At 49.9% G+C, this 12,366-nt stretch overlaps 2 protein-coding genes and 1 long non-coding RNA gene across 4 annotated transcripts; 2 read left to right on the forward strand and 1 right to left on the reverse strand.

The window, feature by feature from the left end:
- Nucleotides 1-1,822: 1,822 nt before the first annotated feature.
- On the forward strand, nucleotides 1,823-4,274 carry HOXA2 (homeobox A2). The gene is made up of 2 exons (XM_003270445.2): nucleotides 1,823-2,518; nucleotides 3,163-4,274. The coding sequence occupies exons 1-2, from the start codon at nucleotides 2,128-2,130 to the stop codon at nucleotides 3,900-3,902; spliced, it is 1,131 nt and encodes a 376-aa protein (XP_003270493.1). The 5' UTR covers nucleotides 1,823-2,127; the 3' UTR covers nucleotides 3,903-4,274.
- A 98-nt stretch (nucleotides 4,275-4,372) lies between these two features.
- LOC105737765 lies at nucleotides 4,373-8,272 on the reverse strand. The gene is made up of 2 exons (XR_001113444.2): nucleotides 5,265-8,272; nucleotides 4,373-4,847 (listed from the first exon to the last, which is right to left on the reverse strand). It is a non-coding gene; the product is annotated as an uncharacterized LOC105737765 (long non-coding RNA).
- Nucleotides 8,273-8,626: 354 nt separating this feature from the next.
- Nucleotides 8,627-11,637, forward strand: HOXA1 (homeobox A1). Of its 2 annotated transcripts, XM_030796772.1 has the most exons (3): nucleotides 8,629-9,073; nucleotides 9,277-9,371; nucleotides 9,836-11,318. In XM_030796772.1, the coding sequence occupies exons 1-2, from the start codon at nucleotides 8,717-8,719 to the stop codon at nucleotides 9,334-9,336; spliced, it is 417 nt and encodes a 138-aa protein (XP_030652632.1). In that variant the 5' UTR covers nucleotides 8,629-8,716; the 3' UTR covers nucleotides 9,337-9,371; nucleotides 9,836-11,318. The 2 variants fall into 2 exon arrangements, with proteins under 2 accessions (XP_004091028.2, XP_030652632.1); XM_004090980.3 differs by having other exon boundaries at nucleotides 8,627-9,371; nucleotides 9,836-11,637.
- The last annotated feature ends 729 nt before the right edge of the window (nucleotides 11,638-12,366 follow it).

Here is a 12,366-nt window from a genome sequence, read left to right on the forward strand (position 1 = left end):
AAAAAACCTCACATTTTCCAAAATAGCATCTCTATCTGCAAGGCAATGCTCTGGGCTGGTCAATGATATAGGCCACTTATATTTAATTTCCACCCCAAACCCTCTTTGATACTGGCCTCAGAGATGGGGTCCTGCCTTTTCTCCTTGGTTGGCCTTTCTTGTTTTCTACGTAGATTTTTCTCCCCCTCCAACTTCTCTCTCCCTGACCATCAGAATGATTTATTTTCCTGCCATTGATGCCTGCCAGCCTGGGGGAGTCTGATCAGTTAGTCTATTTCAAAGGAAGCAAAAGCGAATCACCATCCTCAGGGTTTAAGGGGGAAAAGAGGTACCTCCAGATCTACCTCTCAGCCTCCTCACCTCTTTCTGGCTTGGTGGATTTTTTAAAAATTATTTTTTGGTACCTAAAGGTGTTATCTTTTGAACCCTCTAGCACTGTCCAAGATGCGCTCAGTCTCAAGTCTCCGAATTGGAAAAAAGAGAATGAAGGAGAAGGAGAACCTTTATATTTCCTCCTTGGGTCGCCTCCTCTCCCCCGCAGTGCTGTTTCCCACAACAGAACCCGGAAGCAAACATCCCCCGTGCCCAAGGATCAGGAAGGTGTGGGAGGCAGTTCGGGCTGCCAGGGAGCACTCGCTGTATCTAAACCAACCAGCCCCCAACCAGAGCGACAAGGACAAGAAGAAGGGTAGAAAAAAAAGAGAGAGGGAGGGAGAGAGAGGAACAAGCATCTTCTCTTTCCCTGCTGGTAACTTCCAACAGACTTCCTGGAAATCGGAAATACTCACCGCACCCGAGCCCTACGGGTATGAAACCCAGAATGCCAGGAGCCGCACGCGCCTGCTCGGGGCGGCATTTCTTTGGCTGGCCGCCGCCCTGGCTACGGGGATTTGGACACATGGACCTGGGGTTGTTGTGTCGCTTGGCACATGCATCTTTCTCCAGCCACTCCTGAGAAGTTGATGGCGCAGGAAGGTCGGGAAGCTTCGAGAGCCGCCTCCCGTTTTCCGCTTCCCGCCGGAGCCAGATGCAAAGCTGCCGTGGAATAGCCTGCTAACAATGAGCCGGGGGCGCAGACTCTGGGCTGGACACTGGGAGGGGGGCGAGAGGCTGAGGGGAGAAAGGGAGGCGGACAGAAGAGAAAGGGAGGGAGAAAGAGGCAGAAGAGGAAAAAGAGGGAAAGGGACAGACAGGAAGGAAAACAGACCGAGAGAGATCAGTTTTGAGATCCAGGAACTGCTTTTAGGAAAGGTGAAGGAGGAAAAGGGAAAGAAAAGGAAGACCCCCTCCCAACCAAAATCTTTCTTTTCTTCTCTCTTTTCTGTCTTCTCTTTCTCCATCTCTCCATCTCTCTCTTCTTCCCTCTCTCTTTATTCTTCCTCTCTCATCTCCTCTCTCCCTCTGCTCCTTTCTCCTGCTTTAACAGAACTTATGTGGCTGGGACGCAGGGCCCTCGGGTGTCAAAACTTTGAAGATTAATGGATTACTTTGTTAATGACTGCAGGCGTCAGACTGAGGTGCTCAAATGATTTGTGAGGTGCGAGGCGTCTTCCCGACAGTCCCAAACAATGAGCGGAGTGTGCGGGGGAGGCAGAGGGCAGCCACCGGCGGGACCGACAGCAGGGCTTACACTCGCGCACATTCACACACACACACACTCCCAGGCGCACACACTAGATCCTTGCAGATCAGGAGGCGCGCTGGCACCCTCGCCCCCACGTACTCCGGGACATCCCCACCCACACCAACATATATGTATTTTTGCTCTGAAAAAAGTGTAAATAAAGCCTCGCTGGCCCCCAATGAGGCGTTCCTTCCCGACTTTTTTGGATCAATCAAACAGACAGTGGCTTCTTTTGATTAAAGCCCAAATTGTCATTGGGCAGAAGCAATCATGTGACAGCCAATTCGGTCCAATTTCAACCTTGTCTCCATGAATTCAATAGTTTAATAGTAGCGCGGTCCCCATACGGCTGTAATCAGTGAATTAGAAAAAAAACACCCTAGCAGCGATATTCTATGATAGATTTTTTTTCCTCTGCGCTCGCCTTTTTCCTAGGCCTTGCCCCCCCAAAGGCCCTCCAAAAGAGGGAACTTTTTCTCTGAGGGGGCTCCAAGGAGAAGGCCATGAATTACGAATTTGAGCGAGAGATTGGTTTTATCAATAGCCAGCCGTCGCTCGCTGAGTGCCTGACATCTTTTCCCCCTGTCGCTGATACATTTCAAAGTTCATCAATCAAGACCTCGACGCTTTCACACTCGACACTGATTCCTCCTCCTTTTGAGCAGACCATTCCCAGCCTGAATCCCGGCAGTCACCCTCGCCACGGCGCTGGCGGCCGCCCCAAGCCGAGCCCCGCGGGCAGCCGCGGCAGCCCGGTGCCCGCCGGCGCCCTGCAGCCGCCCGAGTACCCCTGGATGAAGGAGAAGAAGGCGGCCAAGAAAACCGCACTTCTGCCGGCCGCCGCAGCCGTCGCCGCCGCCGCAGCCACCGGCCCTGCTTGCCTCAGCCACAAAGGTCAGTCCAAAGACTTGGCCCCAGGTCTCCGGGACCCTCTTCCTTCTCCGGGCTGCCCAGATAGTGGCTGTGGGGGGAGGGGAGAGTGGGCTGAGAGAGAAGGAGTAGAGGGAGAGATGCTTGGTTGCCTTGTCCCTGCCCCTGTGGGTTCAGGAGTGGGTTTGATGGAGAGGAAAGGGGATCCTGCGCTCTACAATGAGACATATGTATTTTTAGGAAGTGGGGGAAAACTTTCCCGAACTTGTGTAATGTGGGATGATTTATTTGAGTTGGAACTGACCTCCTCCTGTCTAGTTGTCCTAGAGTTTGGCTTTTTGACAGTAATGAAGAGTGATAGATCGCTCTTGCTCAGCTAAGCAGCTGACGCATTAATTATAAATTGTGTTGTGGCTAATATAAAGTTTGCTCCCGGATGAAGAGGTTGGGGGGAGCCACAGGCATGAATTCGATAGAGGTGGAGGAGACGGGGTCTGCCCAGGCTGGGCTCCCAGGAAAGGCAGCACAATAGCTCTACTGCATCCAGGGGCGGCCATTTTGTTGCGGTTGATCTTTTCTGCTATATTTATTCTCCAGTGGAATAACCCCGCTCGGACCCCTCCACCTCCAACTGTGCGTGTGTCTCTTGTTGGTTTCCCTTTCCGCAGAATCCCTGGAAATCGCCGATGGCAGCGGCGGGGGATCGCGGCGCCTGAGAACTGCTTATACCAACACACAGCTTCTAGAGCTGGAAAAAGAATTTCATTTCAACAAGTACCTTTGCAGACCCCGAAGGGTGGAGATTGCAGCGCTGCTGGATTTGACTGAGAGACAAGTGAAAGTGTGGTTTCAGAACCGGAGGATGAAGCACAAGAGGCAGACCCAGTGCAAGGAAAACCAAAACAGCGAAGGGAAATGTAAAAGCCTTGAGGACTCCGAGAAAGTAGAGGAGGACGAGGAAGAGAAGACGCTCTTTGAGCAAGCCCTTAGCGTCTCTGGGGCCCTTCTGGAGAGGGAAGGCTACACTTTTCAGCAAAATGCCCTCTCTCAGCAGCAGGCTCCCAATGGACACAATGGCGACTCCCAAAGTTTCCCAGTCTCGCCTTTAACCAGCAATGAGAAAAATCTGAAACATTTTCAGCACCAGTCACCCACTGTTCCCAACTGCTTGTCAACAATGGGCCAGAACTGTGGAGCTGGCCTAAACAATGACAGTCCTGAGGCCCTTGAGGTCCCCTCTTTGCAGGACTTTAACGTTTTCTCCACAGATTCCTGCCTGCAGCTTTCAGATGCAGTTTCACCCAGTTTGCCAGGTTCCCTCGACAGTCCCGTAGATATTTCAGCTGACAGCTTTGACTTTTTTACAGACACACTCACCACAATCGACTTGCAGCATCTGAATTACTAAAAACATTAAAGCAAAACAAAGCATCACAAAACAAAAACCCCTTTGACCAGGTGGTTTTGCCTTCTTTTATTTGGGAGTTTATTTTTTATTTTCTTCTTGACCTACCCCTTCCCTCCTTTAAGTGTTGAGGATTTTCTGTTTAGTGATTCCCTGACCCAGTTTCAAACAGAGCCATCTTTTACACATTATTTTGGAGTTTTAATTGTTTTAAACCTAACTCAACAACCCTTTATGTGATTCCTGAGAGCAATATGAGGCCTGCAAGAAAGTGATCATATAATTGTATCTTCACTTTCTTTTTATTTTTGTATTACATTAGGATGCATTGTCATGCATATTTTTTGTAGAATAAATTCTCCTTTGCTATAAGTAGCTTTCTTATTTTTCTCCCCTTCTTTTTTCAAGGCTCATAACGGTTTCTTTTTCTTCTTTTAGCCTAACTTGGTAAATAAAATTCGTCACAATTTATCTTCTTTTTTCAATTTTAATACATTTATTAAGGCTGCATGTTCAAAGTCTTCAATGGACAGCAACAAAACAGAAAGCCAAAAAATGACTAGGGCTTCTAATAAGTGTTTTTTTTTTCTTTTTTGCTGCTTCTTCTCCTCCTTCTTTTTAAAGGATTTGATTTTCAGTTCAGGTTCAAGCCATAGATTTAAATTGGTAACACAGAATTGGGCAGTCTAAGATTTGGGCCAAGCCCAAGCTCTTGAAAGTGGAGAAATAAAGTGCCTACAGAAACCTCCAACTCCAGGAATGAGTAACATGGAGTTTCTTTAATAAGCTACCAGTCTCCAGGTCAATAACTAAGTTATCAACAATTCATTTATTTATACACTTTTGTTTCAAACATCCACATTTCAACCCCCTCCCCCATAAATCCCTCCACATTTTCAGTGTGGTTGATTAATCTCCCAGCTGTTGATGGGTTCAGGCAAAACAGACCTAAAAGATAGAGAAAAACAAAAATAAAACAAAACAGTGATTACTATCTGGAAAATGCACCCCAGAAAATGTTCTTTCCAATCCTCTGGTTCAGTCACTCTAGGATTCTTTTTTTTTTTTTTCAGGGTCAGAAAAATCAATATTTCATTCTTAAACCTGTTTACATTGCTAATAATGGATCATTAATGCTTCGAAGTCAGGTTAGCAAGTTGAGATTTAAAATGGTGTGTTTCTACACCCTAGGTTATAAATTAACCCAGGTTCTAGAGAGAGAGAGAAAAGCACTTTAAATGAAATATCAATAAAATGTGATCTAGGGTGTGTCACTGGGTTGTTGCTTTTCCCCCCCTCCCTTGTTAGGTCTCCCCATGTTTATTTTTCCCTTTCTGAGCTCTCTTCTGATGCCTACTTACTTACTGTGAGAAAACGCAGCATGTAAGCAACATGTGTGTGGGGCGGGTTGATTTAAGAACCTGGCTCTTAACAGCAAAGGCTTGGAAGTTCCAATGACAACGCGATGTTTCTTCATAGGTTTGCTCCCTACCTTCCCTCGCCCCTTCCTCCGCTAAATCCCAGCTGCGGCGGCGGAGTGTGGGGACTATGGCTGGTTTCCGGCCCCAAGCTTAGCGCGGAGCAGGGCGTCCCGGCCGCGGCCAGGGCTGCGCAGCTCCTGGATGCGATTCGTCCTACGCTCATAAATCAAACGCTTTCTATGAATGAGAATGTCATCAAAGAGATCAATTGCAGGAACACATGCACAAATAAAAATCCTCTTACGTTATTTGCCGGGGATCCCCGTCCGAAAGCATTAAGCTAGAAGGCGTTTAGTCATAATTCATTTTTATTGCTCTTTTAAAACAACAGCTTGGCTGAGCCGCGGATGCCATGAACAGTTCAGGGCCTCGGCGGCGTTTTGTCTCCTCCTTATTCCTTTCCTTTCTAGTATAAGCGCCCTGAAAGAGGCGTTTTGAGCCAAGAGAACCGCTTGTAGGCGATCATTTTAAGCGTAACCAAGCTCGCCTTTCACCCAGTCTCCCAAGGCGTTGAAAGAGACCAGCTCCAGTCTTGGGGCGCTGATCTACTTGCCTAGAGGGCCAAGGATCTCCTACTCGGTGGAACGGCCCCCAGAATTTCTTGGGGGAGGGGTGTGGGGAAAGAACCGAGCTACAGAAGCCTAAGGGATAGAGGCCAGGGGAGGCTGCCTTTGTGTGCCGTTCCCGGAGAGCGGCGCTCTGGGCTGCCAGGCGAGGCATAGCCAGCCCGGCTGCGAGCGCCCGGCCTGCGGGGAGCCGGGAACAGTAAGCGGAGGAGGGCGGCCGCGGACCTGTGTGTCTGCGGGCTTGTGTGCGAGTGCAAGCTCGTGATCCCAAGAAAAACACTCCACTCAGGATGCCCCAGAAAAGAGGCCAGGAGAGAAGAAGAGAGGCTGAGGGAGAGCAGCGCCGAGGCAGCGAACTAGCGGAGAGAATGGCTCCTGCCGCGGTCGGCTTTGTGGCAGGCGCCCTGCAGCCGAGGGGGTCCTGCAAACCCAGGCTGAGGAGGGCAACCAAGGTACAGGAATGAGGCAGCGGGGGGAAATGTACCGACTTGCTCAGGCTTGGAGGGAGGATTGCTCGCATAGCCAGCACCGACCTCACATCCTGCCCCTTCTCCCACAGGAGCTCCTTCTCTCCCCGCCGCTGGAAGCTGGCTCTCCCAAGGAAGCTGCCTCCAGGAGGGCCGCCTTGCCTTTCCCCTTCTTCAGTCGGAGGATTCCCAGGAGCCGAAACTGGGGCAGGGGTGGCTGCCCAACCCTAGAAAGTGGGTCTTTCCTGCCCGTGCTCCCTCTTAACCATGCTTGGGATGGATCAAAGTCACAGAGAAATACCATTCTGAAAGGAAATATTTGGGGAGAATGTTTCATTGTTACTGAGGGAGTCCAGCGTCAGCATGGGTTTTCTCTCTTGAGGGGACAGGTTTGTGGGAACTTCGGTACGTGGAGAACAGAATACAGAAGACTGAAAGGGTGACTAACATATTTGAAATGTACCTTCCTTGAAAAAAAAAAAAATCTTCCCTGTTCTAACAGGGGAGGAAAGGCTGAAGGGGAGTGGAAACCCCAAACCCACATACATTCATTCACTATAAATTTCATCTGATTCCAACATCGTACACGTGGTTGGAGTAAAATTTATACAGCATTGCTTATAATTTATACAGCAAAGTTTCCTGGACGAGCTGTCGATTTCTCCTACCCAAGACTGCATCAATTCTTGGTCTCCGTTTGGCTTTTTCGCTCTACAAGCGCAGGGTTGACGTGAAACCTAATAGTAAACAACAACTTAACCACCTCAGCAGCCTCAGGGAAGTGGGGTGATGGGGAACAGGACCCCTGGCCTGGGATGACGCTCAGATTTGCATGTGTCTTTCTAGGGAAAGACTTGAAGGTTCTCATAAGCAACTACATAGCCAGTTGGAAAGGGGAGGAGGTGTCGTTGGGGTAAAGTGTCCCGTCCACCATCAGCCATCTGTCCACCGCCCCTCCCACCTGCCAGTCCCCACACCCACTCTAGACTTGCAGCAGAACGAGGAAGGTTATAAAAGGAAGCTCTCTCCCTCTTCTAACATTCCCTTCCAGAAAAAGAGGAACGCAACGGAGTTCAGCTACTTTGTTGGAGCTGTGGACCGGCCCTGTGAGGCCCACGCGGGAGCGCAGAGGCTCCTGCGTCTCGGGGCGCCGGCAGATGGCCTGCAGCGCACGGTCCGGCCCCCACGTTGGCCACGTCCGCCAGCGTCATCTCTCTCCCCCGCCTCCTACCCCTAAAAATCCGGCGGTCGAGTAGCTCCGCATCCCGGAGGGCTCCCGGTGAAAAACTGACTGGGAAAGAGAAAGGGCGGAGAGCGACGAGAGAGGGAAGGTGGGGAAGAAGAGCCCGGCCGCCCCCGGCCTTTTCCGGCGAGCTCTGAGTTTCCAGGGCTCATCCGTCCCCCCAAGTCGAATTACAGAAACTCCTCATTGCCATGCTAATGACGAGCGGGGGCTGTGGGGAGAGGGTTTCGGAGACCCTCCTGGAAGAAGGGAGGTTTCTTTTCTTGCCCTCGTCTCCTTCACGCCCACCCAAGTTCCTCCCAGCCAACCCTCTGCACTCTTTTCTCTCCATTCCGAGCTTGAAAAGCCGGTGGCCCAGCCTCGCCCTCCGCCACGGTTCTATGCACTTCTCACAGCCCCACAGTCTCCCAGCCCAGCCTCAGAACAGAGGAGGGGTCCTGGGAACCCGGGGCGCGGTGTCAGCCGGATTCCCCGCCTTCCGGCTGGGCGCTCCGGGCTGAGCAGGCGTACTTGCGGCCACTCGGCGAGCTCTGGCCCACTGATTCCCGCCCCGAGAGAGCCGGGAGCCCTCTTCCCTTCTCACCTCTCGCCAGTTCATCTTTCAGTGCGAGGTGGGGAGGGGCCGGGAGCGGGGGACTCCTCCCAGCCCCCACCTCCCGGAGGCCTGGCGGGGCGGGCAGCGGAGTCGGGCGCGCGCAGAAGGCAGCCTTTGCTCTTCTTCGCTCCAGCACTCCAAATCGGCCTTTGCAGTCGCCGCAGCAGCTGCCGCCGCCTAGGCTGCCTGGGGGGGCGACTGCGCGTCACCTAGACTGCAGAGCGCCGGGGATTTAAATGCCACTGAAACGGTGATCCATCACCGCGGAAGCCGGCAAACTTTTGCAGGAGGCTCAGCCATTGGCTGACACCGTCACGTGCCCCTCCTCCAGCGTCCTCCGCCCTCCCGCCCCCCCCTCTTGCGCACTGTACATTCATATCATTTTTCTTCTCTGGCCCCATGGAGGAAGTGAGAAAGTTGGCACAGTCACCCAGGGCTTCGCAGGACCAGGTCACTCAGTGACAGATGGACAATGCAAGAATGAACTCCTTCCTGGAATACCCCATCCTTAACAGTGGCGACTCGGGGACCTGCTCAGCCCGAGCCTACCCTTCGGACCATGGGATTACAACTTTCCAGTCGTGCGCGGTCAGTGCCAACAGCTGCGGCGGCGACGACCGCTTCCTAGTGGGCAGGGGGGCGCAGATCGGTTCGCCCCACCACCACCACCACCACCACCACCATCACCACCCCCAGCCGGCTACCTACCAGACTTCCGGGAACCTGGGGGTGTCCTACTCCCACTCGAGTTGTGGTCCAAGCTATGGCTCACAGAACTTCAGTGCGCCTTACAGCCCCTACGCGTTAAATCAGGAAGCAGACGTAAGTGGTGGGTACCCCCAGTGCGCTCCCGCCGTTTACTCTGGAAATCTCTCATCTCCCATGGTCCAGCATCACCACCACCACCAGGGTTATGCTGGGGGCGCGGTGGGTTCGCCTCAATACATTCACCACTCATATGGACAGGAGCACCAGAGCCTGGCCCTGGCTACGTATAATAACTCCTTGTCCCCTCTCCACGCCAGCCACCAAGAAGCCTGTCGCTCCCCTGCATCGGACACATCTTCTCCAGCGCAGACTTTTGACTGGATGAAAGTCAAAAGAAACCCTCCCAAAACAGGTCAGTCCTGCTGGTTGGTGGATGCTCCTTGATTAATCTGAAAGGAGCTGGTATGCTTAATTTCCAAGGAAATTAATAATAATCTTTTTTTAAAAGGCTTTTGTATCAGACTAGTGTTGTAGTGCATGGAGAGGGTGCCCAGAGGTGTTGGGGCAAAGAAGCCTCAGGGATTGGTGTGTTTTCAAGGATTTTATACATTTGAGAAGTAGGAAGTATGTGGGGGTGGTTATTGTGACGGTAGTGTTTTGTTAATATCTTAAGGCTCCATTAATCACCGGTCTGACCATGCTAATGGTTTACATCAGGTTAACACTTTACACCTCATCATTCACCCTCCACAGCCCGATTTGTGTTGAGTTCTTGATCTTTTCTTTACCTGAGTGTTGCCATGAAGCGTGTAGGGAATCTCAAGTCGATTTAAAAATTTTTACCTTTCCGTCTCATGGCTTCCCACTTTGCCCCAGGGAAAGTTGGAGAGTACGGCTACCTGGGTCAACCCAACGTGGTGCGCACCAACTTCACTACCAAGCAGCTCACGGAACTGGAGAAGGAGTTCCACTTCAACAAGTACCTGACGCGCGCCCGCAGGGTGGAGATCGCTGCATCCCTGCAGCTCAACGAGACCCAAGTGAAGATCTGGTTCCAGAACCGCCGAATGAAGCAAAAGAAACGTGAGAAAGAGGGTCTCTTGCCCATCTCTCCGGCCACCCCGCCAGGAAACGACGAGAAGGCCGAGGAATCCTCAGAGAAGTCCAGCTCTTCGCCCTGCGTTCCTTCCCCGGGGTCTTCTACCTCAGACACTCTGACTACCTCCCACTGAGGCGGCTCCAGCTCCACACAACAGCCCAGGCATCTCCTTGGGCTGGGACTTCTTACCTAAAGCACATGCTTAGCTTATCTTTCTTTCCATTTACAGTCTCTTTCTTCCTTTCTGATCCTATCTGGGGAGCTCCTGGCCAGGATAATATGTTTGCAGATAATTCTGGACCAGAGACTTGGTGCCAGGTTAACACCTTAATCCAGATTGGGTGCCAGCATACATTTTCTGGTGGGCCTTAACATCCCTCCTGCTTTTAGGAGAATTCACAGAACCTACTGTTCGTTTCAGATGACCTTTTGGAAAATAGTTCCCTTTGCCAACAGAAACATGCCAGAAGGAATCTTCTCATCTTTTATCTAACTATATGTACAGCTCTCCCCTCCCTTGTCCTTGAAAGTAGGATATAGTGAAAGGAGAGTCCAGGAGCTCAGGAAGAAGAGATGCACTATATGTTTACACAATTAATTCATCCCTTAATTTAAGTCATTTTCATGTGTGTGAGTTTGCTGGTTGTAAATACTTTGTCCTGAGAGATTTATCTTTATACAGATTTTCTAGAAATGTTTAGGTTACTAAAACAGGGTGGGCAAACTCTCAAAACTGGTACAATTTTATAGGTGAAAGAACAAATTCCCTCATTTAAACCCAGTCAGATGCCTCAGAGGGTAGCCTTGATTTGTTCTTACAGTTAAGAAGCCCTGCAGAGCACAAAGTTCAGAAACCTGGCTTCCTGTGCTAAGTCTTTCCCAATCCCTACCCCTTTCTTCTCGGGCCACCCTCTGTTTAAAATTTGTGCTGGGTTATTCAGAACCTAAAAGTATTATTCAAACCAACTTCTTCCTTCCACAGTTATCTTAGCTGGATATAATGTATTTTCAGCTCAATTGTTAATGTGATGGATGGCACAATGAATGTATATTTTGTGTGATTCGTGAATAGTCTTTTGCATGTCGCACAATGTTTGATGTCCCCGAAGTACCACACTGAGTTCTATCAGTTATCCTTTGTGAGCCTATGATATTCCCCATTTCCTGTACAATCATGAACAGCTCTGAGATCCTGGAGTGATATGATTCAGAGCAGAGTTTACGGGTCTTAGGATGTCTGTAATAAATAAATATACTCAAGTTTCAGGTATGCTTAAGCATCCGTGTATTTGGCTGGGCTATAATTTGTTAATTCCTATGAAGTTGGCACATTTCATGAGGGAAAAGGGAGAAGGGTGGTAAATATTTTCAAAGAGATGGGCCTTTTCTTCAATAAAAGTTAATAACAGCTCCTTTATTATAATCAAAGCTCATAATGGAAAAAAAGACTGATGAAGAAATTTATGAAGCAGATTATTTTTGAAACAAACATGGATACTTCCTGGGTCAAGTGCTAACCTTTTCACCTCCAACTGGATGTTGACGTATATATAAACAGAACTCCCTTCAAAAGCCAAAACTGTCTTCAGTCAGTCTTTCCTCACGTCAGTGAACCAAGAGCTAAGAGATTCTCATTTAATTAGCTCCAGTATAAAGTTGTTGTGAGGAAGGGGCCCTTATTCCACTCCTCTTCCTTCTTTTTGGATTGTCAGGCAGAGTTCCGATATATTCCACCCTTGAAATGGAGCGTTTTTAGTAAACCCTTGCATCCCTTCCCCCATTCTTCCTGTCAACATCCATCCCTTCCTGCGGCTCTTCCCCCCTTCTTCCCCATCTCTGGGTTGCACATCTTATTCCCTTCAGACTCAGCTTTGATTTCATAGCCGTCATGGCTGTAAAGGATCCACAGTTCTAATTCCATGCCACATAACCCAGAAAAAAAAAGTCATTTTCTTCTCTGGGCTCAACAGGTACTTCCAGGTGAACTTGTGGAAGCTACCCTGAAGTCTTTCAATATCCAAGTTGTTTCTGACCAAGGTATGTATCTGCTCTCAAAAGAGGAAGCCAGCAGATGATAGAGTTCAAAGTGGCTCTCCTCCCAGACCTCTTTATTGCTTTCCTTTACTTTCACACATTTTTGGAGGCATTTTATTTAGCCCAACAGTACAGCAGAAAATTTACAGCATTGAAAACAAACACAGACATATGACTTCCTTCCTCCCCAAAGGGTGTTTTACAAAGGATGGGCTGGAGGAGAAAAAACCTACAAAAATTTGGAATTTGCAGGCCGTCTAGAGCACTTGTGAGA

The sequence above is a fragment of the Nomascus leucogenys genome, chromosome 17 (genome assembly GCF_006542625.1).
Source record: "Nomascus leucogenys isolate Asia chromosome 17, Asia_NLE_v1, whole genome shotgun sequence".
Classification (NCBI taxonomy): Eukaryota; Metazoa; Chordata; class Mammalia; order Primates; family Hylobatidae; genus Nomascus; species Nomascus leucogenys.